Source organism: Dipodomys spectabilis, unplaced genomic scaffold (assembly GCF_019054845.1).
Source record: "Dipodomys spectabilis isolate Male_0828 unplaced genomic scaffold, ASM1905484v1 ptg000096l, whole genome shotgun sequence".
Lineage (NCBI taxonomy): Eukaryota > Metazoa > Chordata > Mammalia > Rodentia > Heteromyidae > Dipodomys > Dipodomys spectabilis.
This window is the reverse complement of record NW_024870773.1, coordinates 15854439-15867330: the sequence shown is the minus strand read 5'-3', so window position 1 is coordinate 15867330 and position 12892 is coordinate 15854439. Positions and strand designations below refer to the sequence as shown.

Sequence of the window (12892 nt, the reverse complement as noted above, 5' to 3'; positions counted from 1 at the left end):
TGTGTATGTGCATGTATGTGTGTATTGGGACTTGAACTCAGGGCCTTGAGCCTTCATACTTGGCCTTTCCTGCTCACAGCAGGCACTCTGCCAATTGAGCCATACTTCCACTTTTGGCTTTTTGTGGGTTAGTCTGAGGTCAGAGTCTCAGATTTGCCATGGTCCTCAGATCTCAGCCTCCCGAGTAGCTAGGATTATGGGCTTGAGCCACCAACTTGTTGATGTGATATTTCCTACAAGTCTGGCTTGTAGATGGTTTTTGGAAAAAGATAAAACAACAAAATACTAAGGAACAAAAATTTAAAAAAACCTAGCAGAAGACTCAAATAGAGAAAATGAGGTGAGATAGCTGGACCCAAGGCAAAAAACTGAGAAACAAGAGGCTGTGATGTGTGTCAGGAGAGGAACCTGGTTTCGCAGGGAGGTGAAGAAAAAGAGAGAAAAGAAAATTGAACATTTTTTTTGTTGTTGTTGTTGGTTGTGGGGCTTGAACTGTGGGCCTGGTGCGGTCCCTCAGCTCTTCAGCTCAAGTCAAGCGCTCTACCACTTGAGCCACAGTGCCACTTTGGTTTTCTAGTGGTTTATTGGAGATAAAGAGTCTCACGGACTTTCCAGCCTGGGCTGGCTTTGAACCAAGATCCCCAGATCTCAGCTTCCTGAGTAGCTAGGATTACAGGTGTGAGCCACCAGTGCCCGGCTAAATTCAACAATTTTTATGGACAAAGTCAAGGTCATGGCCAAATAGGTTAGCTATACAAAAGAACATCTTTTTTCCCACCAGGAATCACCAAGGCAAGCATGGAGAAGGGCATTCACATCTCTTCCGAATCTAGAACAGGGCCTGGGACAGTTATTGAAGCTGTGATCAGCCTCTGTCTCATCATCTGTTGCTATAAAGATGGAATGACATAACATGTATACAACAAAAGCATAAAGGTCATACCATGAGCTCGAACACAGCTTTATGGTTCCATGATGGGGCATACACATCTAAGAAGCGTTCAGCCCAGGACCTGTCCTTGCAGTCTTGTCAACAGACACAGAAAAATCCTCCATGTACCCTTTCTACACACAAGAGGAACTCCCACAAACTCAAAGCTAACGTGGCAATGAGGATTAAGAACACCTATAATCCATTCAACATGTTTTTACTAAGCCAAGCATGCAAGGGACCAGATATTGCAAGATTGGAGAGAAGATGCTATCTTCAGGCTTTTGATCTACATGTAAGTAGACAGGTGGACACACGTTCAAGCTTCGTAGGCATGTCTTGAGGGTGTCTTGGTCATCTCAGGCTGCCAACACCAAACTATCAACGACGGGGTAGATGGCTTAGACAGCATCAGCTGCAGTGCTGGAGGCTGGGGGTACAAGATAAGGGTTCTGGTGAGGATTTTTTTTCCTGGCTGGGTGCCGGAGCTGGGGTCTCCTCAAGGTTATTCCATGGTTCGAACTTTACACTTATAAACAACATCATCCTCTCTCAAAGGCCCGACACATCCTAATATCAGCACGTTGGGGATTTAGGCTTCACATGGGAACATGGGAAGACATACAACTCAGTCCACCGCCTTGTTCATTAACTCCTTGTTCCTAACTACTTTTGACTCACAGTGTGAGCCAGCTTTCTGTCACTATAACAAAATACCTGTGATGATTATCTTATAAATAGAAAAAGGGTTATTTTGGTTCCTACTTTTGAAAGTTCCATTCCCAGCTCCTTTGAGCCTATGGCAAGGAGTGTGGTAGAGCAAAACTGACCAAAAGCCAAGGAGAAATGGAATGAAGAGGGGAACAAAGGTCCCAAAATCCCCTTCCAGGATTCACCCCAAACTCCAAGAAATAGAAGCAATACTTTTTATTTCTTTGTTGTTGTTTTTACTTTTTTAATCTTGTTTATTTCTATCTTGGGGAGGGTAAGGGGGTACACCGAAATGGAGGGACAGGGCTGAGAATGTGGCTCAGTGGTAGAATGCTTGCCTAGCATGCATGAAGCCCTGGGTTCCATTCCTCAGGACCACATAAACAGAAAAGGCTAGAAGTAGGGCTGTGGCTCAATTGGTAGAGTGCTAGCCTTGAGCAAAAGAAACTTGGGGACAGTACCTAGGCCCTGAGTTCATGCCCCAGGACTGGCGGGTGGGAAAACAAACAAACAAACAAACACAACAAAAAACCTTAGGAAAAAATAAAAAGAAATGGAGGGATAAAGGGTGAACAAATGCAGCAGTGATACTCACTTAGACACTATGTTGAAAATAAACTATACAACTTGTGGGTAAGGATGGGAAGGAAAACCCACGAGAGAGGAAGGGATGACATTGTCCAAAAAGAAATGTACTCATTACCTGACTAATAGTTAACTATAACCCCTTGGACATCACCTTTATAACTACAATAAAAATATCTTTTTTTAAAAAGGAAAAAACCTCTCATGTCAAATGATCTAAAGATTCTCACCTCTAATAGTCTTTACAATCTAGCACAACTCCAAGGATTTTAGCCCAGCTTTTATACATGGGACTTTGGGGGTTATTCAAGACCCAAATCATACCACCATAGACATCATCAAACCCCGCATGACTGGGTTGTACCCCATGCCAATCCCTGCCTATCCCCCAAGGTAGCTGACTGATCAAGCCTGGCTAATCCTCTTACTGGCAAGACACCAATGAGAACTTTCTGGAAAGTAAGCCAACAAATATTCTTTGGGCTACCAGTATTTGACACAGAGAGAGAGGCAGAAAGAGAAGGAAACCTAGAAAGGTAAACCTTTCTAGGGTTTACCTAGGACCCTGGGTCTCTGATTCTAACAAAGATCAGCCTTGCTTCATTTTGAGATCACTTGCTGTGTGCTTCAGTAAAAATCTTACTTGGGTGACACTGTCCACAAAGTAGCTCAAAGTAGTAGAGCCTTGAGTGAAAAACCTCAGGGACAATGCCCAGGACCTGCATCAAGTCCCATGACTAACAAAAAACCAAAACTTATTACCTGACTTTTATACCTGCAACCCTTCTATTCTATGCATTATCTTTATAACAAAAAAAAATAAAAATGTCTGGGGTTGTAGATCTGGCTTAGTGGTAGAGTGCTTGCCTAGCATGCATGAAGCCCTGGGTTTGATTCCTCAGTACCACATGAACAAAGAAGCTGGAATTGGCGCTGAGGCTCAAGTGGAAGAGTGATAGCCTTGAACAAAAGAAGCTCAGGGACAGTGACCAGGCCCTGAGTTCAAACCCCAGGACTGGCCATAAAGAAATAAATGAGTAAGTAAGTAAATATTTCTTGTCAGGCACCAATGGCTCATGCCTGTAATCCTAGCTACTCAGAAGGCTGAGATCTGAGGATCGCAGTTCAAAGCCAGCCCAGGCAGTAAAGTCCTCATGAGACTCTTACGTTCTCTAACAACTCCAAAACTGGAAGTAGTGCTGTGGCTCAAGTAGTAGAGTGGTAGCCTTGAGCACAAAGAGCTCGGGGCCAGCACTCAGGCCCTGAGTTCAAGCCCCACAACCCACAATCAATCAATCAATAAAAATAAAACCAGTTTGAGGACATATCATCCATATCATTCAACAGATGCCATGCAGAACTACCTTCTCCACTTACCAGCCACGTGACCTTAGACAACTCTCTTGTCTCTAAGTTCCACTGGCAGCAGAACAAGGGGTCTGCCTGATCACATGTTGGGGAGATAGGGAGACACTGGTGGAAAGAAGCCGTGGGAAAAAGACAGCTGATAAGGACTCTAGGACTTCTGAGAGGGGAGGCAGGGCAGTGGGTTATCAGGGCCATGAAGGCCTTATGAAAGAATGGACATTTGAGCTGACCTTCCATTTGGAGAAGTGGAGGAGGATTAGGAGGACACTCTTAAACAGGGCAAGGAACAAGGAATAAGGAAGCCAGGCTTCATGAACTACAGCAGGGCACGACACAGACCAATTCTTTTTGGTGAGCACTGATGCATGGCACTGAATTTGGAGCTATTTTCTGCCGTTTGCTGTAATTACCACCCCATTATCCACAACACCTTCCGTAAATGGTGTGCACGGGAGCCGGTATTAGTGAGACCTTGTGATACAAATCAAAGACAGATACATAGTTGTGCTCCACCGAGGTCAAATGCTGGAAGGAGAAGAAAAAGCTAAAGCATCCAAAAGCAGCAGGAGCCCAGTGATGTGGGAAGATGTAAGCAGCTGCAAGAAGGGAAACGCTTCTGTCCCTAAGAAGCTCCATAAATGTATGTTTACTTGAGTCACTTTGTTTTAGCTAAAAGTGATCCTGCTAAGTGGCCATGGCTCACATCTATAATCCTAGCTACTCAGGAGACTGAGATTTGAGGACCACAAAACTAGCCTGGGCAGGAAAGCCCATGAGATTCCAATTAACCACCAAAAAACAGCTAGAAGTGGAGCTCTCATGTGGTAGAGCCCTAGTCTTGAACAAAAAGCAGCTCAGGGATGGTGCCTAGGTCCTGAGTTCAAGCCCCAGGACCAGCCCACTTAGGTCACCTAGAAGATAAGGTCACCCTAGATGATAAAAGGACTTGGGTATAGGATAGGATTAAAACCCAAGAAGCTTCTAGAATGAATTTAGTCAAGATAAAGAAAAAAAAAAGCTGCTCATAAAGAAGATTGGCAGAAAACAACATCTGTGCTATTAAATAATAAATGATCTTCCTGATGTTTAAAGGAAAATAACTGTTACAGAACTCCATGAATCAAAATTATGATGTATGTGCATGTGAGGGGGGGGCAAAAATATCTTCAGACACACAACATATAAAATAATTATCCACATTTGATGCTGGCGGCTCCCACCTGTAATCCTAGCTACTCAGGAAGTTGAGATCTGAGAACTGTGGTTCCAGGCCAGCCCAGGAAGGAAAGCCTATGAGAGTCTGATCTCCAATTAACTAGCAAAAAGCCAGAGTGGAGCTGTAGCTCAAGCAATAGAGCACTAGCATTGAGCAAAAATGCTCAAAGATAGCAACCAGGCCCTGAGTTCAAACCCTAGGGCCAGCATCAAAAAAGAAAAACAAACAAAAAACAGTAGTAACAATCAGAAACAATAACAACAACAACAAACAAAAACAGAGCTACAGGACCAGGCTAGCAAACTCAAAGCCCTCAAACTCAAACCCTCCCAATTGTCCAAAAAATAGTATGTACCTGACTTATGAAATGGTAACCCCTCTGTATAACACCTTATTAATAACAATATCTTTTTTAAAAAGGCTGGGGGTGACCATATCTTTCCTATGTTAATCACACATTAAACTGTGAATTAAGTAACACCTTAGGAAACAAATTAACCACGAGTTCTCACTTTCTATATACTTTATTGTTTGAATTGATAATAAACACATTACCAATAAAAGTGATTATATATTTCAAGTGATTATATATTTCAAATGCAATAATAAACTAATCTCTTTTTTTTTTTTGGGGGGGGGGGGTCCGGTCGTGGAGCCTGAACTCAGCCTGGGCGCTGTCCCTCAGCTCTTCAACTCAAGGCTAGTGCTCTACCACTTGAGCCACAACGCCACTTCCGGCTTTTTTCTTTTTGTTTATGTGGTGCTGAGGAATCGAACCCAGGGCCTCATGCATGCAAGGCAAGCGCTCTACCACTGAGCCACCTTCCCAGCCCCCGAATCAATCTCTTGTATTTCTTGAACTTGAAATAGAACTGGATTGTTTTTTCCCTTTTTTGTGTGTGTTATTCCGGGTCTTGAATCCAGGACCTTCATTCTGTCCCTGTGGGAACACTATTTGGCTCAAAGTTAGAGCTCTACCACTTGAGCTATATAGCTCCACTGTTGGCTTTTTAGTAGTTAACTGGAGATTACCATCTCATGGACTTTCCTGCTGGGGCTGGCTTCAAACTGCAATCCTCAGATCTCAACCTCCTCAGATCTCAACCTCCTCAGTAGCTAGGATTATACAAGCGTGAACCAGGACTATGTTTCTAAAAAGTGACTTTCAACTAGTTTATGTTTTCCATGTAGGCTGATGGTAATTAACACAGACAGCATGGTATGTATTCTATTCTTAGAAAGTTCCTGTAGTTTAGCCAGATAATTTAAAATTACATTTCTTCAGTGAGGTGATCTCTTGGGGAAGGGTTGTTTACACATCTTTTCATTCAGATTTTTTTTTTTTTTGGCCAGACTTGGGGCTTGAACTCAGAGCCTGGGCACTGTCTCTGAGCTTCTTTTGCTCCAGACTAGTACTCTACCACTTGAGCCACAGCACCACTTCTGGCTTTTACTGTTTATGTGGTATTGAGGAATTGAACCCAGGGCTTCATGCATGCTAGGCAAATACTCTACCACTAAGCCATATTCCCAGCCCATCCATTCGGATTTAAACATTTGGCAACAGATCAATTCCAGACAAAAGTAATGCAGATTATTTGTTAAATTTCCCATGACAAGACAAATCTATTGAGGACTGGAGACGTGGCTCAACTGGTAGAGTACCAGTCATGAGCAGGAAGGTTGAGCAAGAAAGAGCCTGAGGCTCTGGGTTCAAGCTTGAGTACAAGCACAAAAAAAGAAAAAAACTATTCAGAGTTGCAACAAGTTCCTGCATTGTTCAGCTGATTCTCTGCAGCTAATTTCTTATAGTCAACTTCAGTAAGAGATGAAGTTAGACCCACTGCACATAGCATTATTTCAATACCTCCCTACCCCCAAATTAGGGGTGGAAGGAGAGCAATTATTTCTTTGTTAAAAGAATTCCAGGCCTGGTGCTAGTGGCTCACACCTACTGAAGATGTGAGAATCACTGTTCCGAGCTAGCCTGAGCAGGAAAGCCAGTGAGATTCTTATCTCCAATCCAGAGCCTCCTAGCAAAAGCAGGAGGCTCAGAGTTCAGTCCCCAGTACAAAAAATAAATAAGCAAATAACTAAAATCCAGGTTTCATTCTGTGAAATGCTAGGTATTTTTTTTTAGTTTAATTTTATTTGTGAACATACTGTACAGAGGGGTTACAATTACATGGGCAGGATAATGCGTACATTTCTTACCAAGCATTGCATGCTAGGTATTTTTGAGAAAACAAAATTGTTTTAAATGTTTTAGCCTTCAAATACTAAAACTATACCCTATCTACCCAAGGACTAAGTCATTTACATATTCATGTTTATTTTTATTTCCTACCTATTCACTTAGTGACTACTGTTAGGTAGGACAGCATACTACTGCTTTAATTAAACATAACACATCTCATTTCATTCATACTTTGCTATGATCCATAAAACACTTTTTTAGTACAGAAAGTAAATTCTATGAAAAGAACACACAGTAATTTTTAGACTTTGGTGAAAAATGAAGATTTCACTTGGTGTTTCCTTTTTTTTTTTTCCTCTTGTGCTGGTTTCTGGGAATTGAATTGAGAGTCTGGATGCTGTCCTTTAATTCTGCACTCAAGCCTGGTGTTCTACCATACTTCCACTTCTGGCTCTTTATGGTGATTAACTGGAGACCAGAGTCTCATGGATTTTTATACCAGGACTGGCTCTGAAACTTTTTTGTGTGTGGGGGGGTTGTGGGGCTTGAACTCTGGGCCCGGGCCCTGCACTCTTCAGCTCAAGGTGAGCATTCTACCACTTGAGTCACAGCACCATTTCCCGTTTTCTAGTGGTTTTACTGGAGGTAAGAGTCTCACGGACTTTTCTACCCGAGCTGGCTTTGAACTGTGATCCTCAGATCTCAGCCTTTTGAGTAGCTAGGATTACAGATGTGAGTCACCAGTGCCTGGCTTGAACTTCAGTCTTTTGATGTCAGTAGCTAGTACTATGGGTATAAGTTATTGGTGCCTGGCTGGTTATTTTCCTTTTAATTGAGGCTGTGGTTTCTGCTCAATATTAGTTGAGACAACTCCTAAATGCATACTGTGAATGATGGGTAAGCTAATTCCCTCAGACCACAAGGGTGCTGTTGAGGGAATTACTGTTGGATGTTCTAAGCATTGACTTCCAGCCTCAGATGGACTTAGATCATGATAGTTAATCCATGAAAGGTAAGCCTTTCACCTACTCATTCCTCAAAAGACTCACTATTTGTTGTTTATTTAAACTGATTAAGAATAAAGAGGCCAGGGGCTGGGAATGTGGCTTAGTGGTAAGTGTGCTTTAGCATTCATGAAGCCCTTAGTTCTATTCCTCAGTACCACTTAAACAGAAAAAGCCAGCAGTGAGTGGTGCTGTGGCTCAAATGGTAGAGTGCTAGCTTTGAGCAAAAGAAGCTCAGGGACAGTGCCAAAGCCCTGAATTCAAGACTCAGGACTTGCAAAAAAAAAAAAAAAAAGAAGAGGCCAAACTGTAGAAAAAAAGAGTCCTCCAAGCTTTAACATTTAAAAACTTGAGCACCCTAATGAAAACATGGCTATTGAACAAAACCAATACCTGAACCAAAGAAAGCACAGCAGACTCCCCTAAGTCTGGCACACTGTCTAGATGCAAATTTTTAAAAAGTAGTCCAACAAGAGCAGCAACTTTTGAGTTTTACTAATCTCCTTACATTTAGTAGACTACAGTAAATCTATTCTATTAATCCTTTCCCCTTAGAAGCTGTTATCACATTACCTGCTCTTGGTTAAACTATTTCTGAAGTCCACTGGGCATCTCTTAAGGTTTTTCTTTAATTCCTAAGTTTTAATTAACTGTGCTATCGTATAATTAATGGGCTGGTGTGCAAAACTGGAAACCTCGAAAGAGAGTCCCAAGATGCCTATGGATTCTGTTCTGGAAGCTTCCTTCATATAGTCTGTTGCATGGTGTCAAGGGACATCTTGTCCCAGATCAATGGGAACACTGGCCAGAAATTCTTCCTGCAATGGACATTATTGACTGTGTAAGTAAAGAAGCCCTAATCAGTCTGGCACTATTGGCTCATGCCTGTAATCCAAGCTACTCAGGAGTCTGAGATCAGAAGGATCCTGTTTGAATCCAGTTGGGGAGACAAATCCATGAGAAAACTCCAGACGACTCTCTCCAAAATAACCAGAAGGAAAAGGTGGGCTGGAGATGTAACTCATGTGGCAAATCATCAGTTTAGAGAGTAAGGCCCTGAGTCCCACCCAGAATATGGATCAAACAGAGATCAATAAGCAGAAAGGGGGGTAAGGAGAAATCCAGGAAGATAATAGCAGGTCCTGGAGTTATCTAGCTAATTCATTAGACTGTATCAGGACATATCTCTGGCAACAGAGCTATTGTTTCAGAAACATATTTGTATTTAGCTACCATGGGCAAGTTTCAATTGTTGCATAAACAGATCCCAGGCTCAGATTTCTGTGCGATTGCCTTTCCTCTCAAAAAAAAAATTCTATACTTGAATAATATTTAATATTCAATACTTGCAGCTGCTATGTTAGCGTTCCCTGCAAAAACAATTTTTTTTTCCTAAAAGAGCGCCTTGCCAAGGGGAGATTTATGTAGTCAGCTTTTCCTTTCCTTGATCTGCTACTTAATATTTAATAACACATTAAAGGTTAATAAAGGTGCCTTTCTTAAATAAATCTTACAGTAGATGTTAAAAGGAACACAAATACTTCACACGCTTGCAATGGGAGAATCTCTCCAAGCGCTGAATAAATAAGCCATCTGTGACTCAGGCTTGCCTATCTTGTTTTTTAGGCTGACCCATTTCTCCAGTCACCACGGCTCACAAAAATCTCACTTCTAAGGGACAGCAATAACTGATCTGAGCCGCAGTGCACAGTCTGAATCCAACAGGGTAAAAGGGTGAGGAGGCCGACTAGCACCAATAAAAGGACATAGATCTTTATTCCCTAAAATTAAAAAAAAGGGAGGGGGTGAGGAAGAGAACTTCAATACCAGCCTTAACCAGAAGCACTCTTTTCCAACCCAGCACAAATCCAGGGGAGAAAGCCAAGGATTCAGAAACGGGTCGAAGTTCGCACACCTGGCGGTGCCTGGGGGGGGGGGGGGGGGGGGTGGAGATCCAACCCACCAGGGCAGGTTCGCAGGCTAGGGATGGATGAGGTCGGGTCCACCGGAGCTCGGGCCCAGGCGGGCGGCCAGGGCTGCTGCGGATCGATCCGCCCTTCGGACCCGGCTCAGGGGGGTGGTACCGCAGAGTCCCCTAGGCGCGCACCGGGGGACCCGGACCCCCCCCCCCACACACACCCACGGCTGGGCGCCCCCTGGCCCGTCCAGACAAGCAGAACTTTGTGAGCACTTTCCCGCCGGGGGCGCGTGACCGCTCCACGCCCCTCGGTGGGCGGCGGGCTGGGGGAGAGGACGGGGGGCAAAGGGGGGGAAGGAGGAGGAGGAGCGCCCCACGCCGCTACAAAGGGAAGGGCGCCGCGCCCCTCCCCAGTGCCCACCGACGGGCACGCGTCGGCCCGGGCCGCGGGCGGCAGCCGCCGAGCCCGGCAGGCCGGGAGGGGGATGGGAGGGGGCGCGCGGCAGGTGACAGCCGCGTCGCCAGCGCCCGGCGCGGAGTCCCAGGCTCCCCACCCGGCCCGGGCCGCGCCGACACCGCGCGCCCTCCCGCCACCGCTCCCACCTGGCCCTCACCAGGGTCTGAGCTAGGGGCGAAGCCACCAGGAAGCCCGGGGCGGCCGTTAAGCCCCCGCGCGCCGGAGCCCCGCGCGGTGCGCGGTCCCCACCCTTCCGCGCCCGGGGACGCCCGGCAGCGCCGACTCCTACCCTTTGGTAAGCTCGGCTTCCTCTTCATTGTCCCCGTCTATCCCGCACGTGTCCTGGTCGTCCAGCTCCAGGCTCTGCTGGCTGGCCGCAGACTCGCTGTCCTCCGCCATCGCGGCGGCGGCGGCGCCGGCTGGGGAGGCGGCGCTCGGAGCGGCGGGCGCGGCGCGGCGCGGCGGGGCGGGCACCGGGGAAGCTCCCTCTAGTGCCGCGTGCAGCCCGGAGCCCAGTCCGGAGACTGCGGCCGCGGCCGCCACGCCCACCCCGTGGGTCACGCCACGCCCATCAGCCTGGCGCGCCTATCCTCGTCGGCCCCGCCCCTCGGTCGCCTCAATTTACATGACCACGCCCCCAAACCGCGCCCGTCCGCGGGCCGGGCAAAAGGGGCGGGGATTTGTTTCTTAACCTAGGAGGTGGGGGGGGGGAGAGAAAGAGGGCTGGTGCTCTTAGTGGGAGTATTCCAAGTGGTTCGCAGGTTCTGCACCCTGAAACCTGCGCAGCTCCTCCGCCCCGATCTGGGAATCGCAAAAGGCCACCGCGTACAGACTCATCATGCTGTGCGTTGGCATTTGAGAACGTAGGCCAACCGATTTTACATGTCCACGTGTTCTCGAGTGTTCTCGACTTTCTGCAAGGATCTGTAATCCGGAGGAGGCGTGCTAAAGCCACTGAGTTCCGGAAGCTCTCCCGCCCCCTCGCACACGTGCGCGATTATAAATCCCCTTTGGTGCATCTCTGGCTACTGCCATCACCAAGCCAAAGTCAATGCCAAAGTCATACCTGAGGGTCTCTAATCTTCCAGTCAACCTCACAGCCCTGAACTCTGGACAGGAAAATCTTCCGGCTGACCCTGTTTGGGCTGGACAGAGGCGGCTGACACCAGAACCAACACCTTGAGGAAGCTGGGAGATTGGACAGTTTCAGGGACACCCTTCTACCTTCCCCAGAGAGAAGGTCACAATCTACACCTCCAAGCAAAGTGTAGGTGGAGACTGGATTGAAATCCTCCGTCCCATCACAGAAGAGGGAAAGGAAGCCCACCACAGGCTTGCCAAATAAAAGGTAGGCGAAGCTCGGGCTCTATTGGTGCTGTTTTGTTCCATATACAGGAGCCCTTTGTTTTCTCTAGGTGGAAAAATACAACAGAGGTCTTTCTGACCACTGGAAGTCAATGGTGGTCTTAGAAAAGCAGCAATCTGCTGGGCGCCTGTGGCTCACACCTGTAATCCTAGCTACTCAGGAGGCTGCGATCTGAGGATCTTGGTTTAAAGCCAGCCTGGATAGGAAAGTCCATGAGACTCTTATCTCCAGTAAACCACCAGCAAGCCGGAAATGGCACAGTGGCTCAAAGTGGCTGAGCACTAGTCTTGGGCCAAAGAGTTCAGGGAGAGTGCCCAGGCCAAGAAGAAAAAGAAGAAGAGGAGGAGGAAGAAATGTTGAGCCACAGGTTGTGAGCTCTAGCCCCAGTTCTGGCCAAAAAAAAAAAAAGCACAAGCAAACAACAAACAAGCAAAAGATGAATAACTCTAACCTGCTTGGTTAACCGAAAGGAACCCGACTGGGAGTTTGCCTCTCAGATCAGCCACTATCACCAATTAGAAGGATTCTCACAAAAACCTACAAAAATATAGGGCAAAGGAAGCTCAACAGACATGTATTTATTTGAATTTTTGAGAACCATTGGCTAAGAACTATTTTTTAAAGACTAAGAAAACAAATAATCCTGGAGAAATAAAACGAGGGCATTAAAAACTAGTTAAACATCAGAAAACAATGACAAACAGGCAACATCTGCTCCCCAGAAGGGAAACAAGTTAGCCAGACATTTGCAGTTTGTGCCCGACTGAGTTGAAGTCTTAGAGAATACAAAAGCCCCCACCCTGGGGGATTCCTAAATCCTATTGTCATGTCAAGAAACTCACTGTGCTCCTAAAAAGTTTTCCTTCTTTCTCTGGCTTAAGCCCAGGGTTTGGAGAACCAGAGCCAAGGGACATTGTCTGGACTATCCAATCCAAAGACTATTTGGAGGGAACAGTTCTATACAATGATTTCTGGGCGCCAGGGAATTGTCAGATTCATCCTCTATTATAGATGTCTCTTTTGTTTAAAGGATAACTTTTTTTTGGGGGGGGGTGAAGAGTGGGGTACTGATGAGTAGCAGTTAGCCAAGGCAAAGTCAGCATAAAATCTCATTAAACTTCCCCAATGTACAGATGACT

The 12892-nt window shown here is 46.0% G+C and overlaps 1 protein-coding gene across 2 annotated transcripts in view; it reads right to left on the bottom strand.

The window, feature by feature from the left end:
• The window catches only part of Nmt2 (N-myristoyltransferase 2), a 38922-nt gene extending 28107 nt beyond the window's left edge, over nucleotides 1–10815 (bottom strand). Inside the window, exon 1 of one of the 2 annotated variants that reach the window (XM_042686195.1) lies at nucleotides 10677–10815. In XM_042686195.1, the coding sequence (XP_042542129.1) occupies nucleotides 10677–10786 (110 nt within the window). In that variant the 5' untranslated portion in view covers nucleotides 10787–10815. The remainder of the gene's footprint in view (nucleotides 1–10676) is intronic. The other variant, XM_042686196.1, reaches the window with a different exon arrangement.
• Between the last annotated feature and the right edge of the window lie 2077 nt (nucleotides 10816–12892).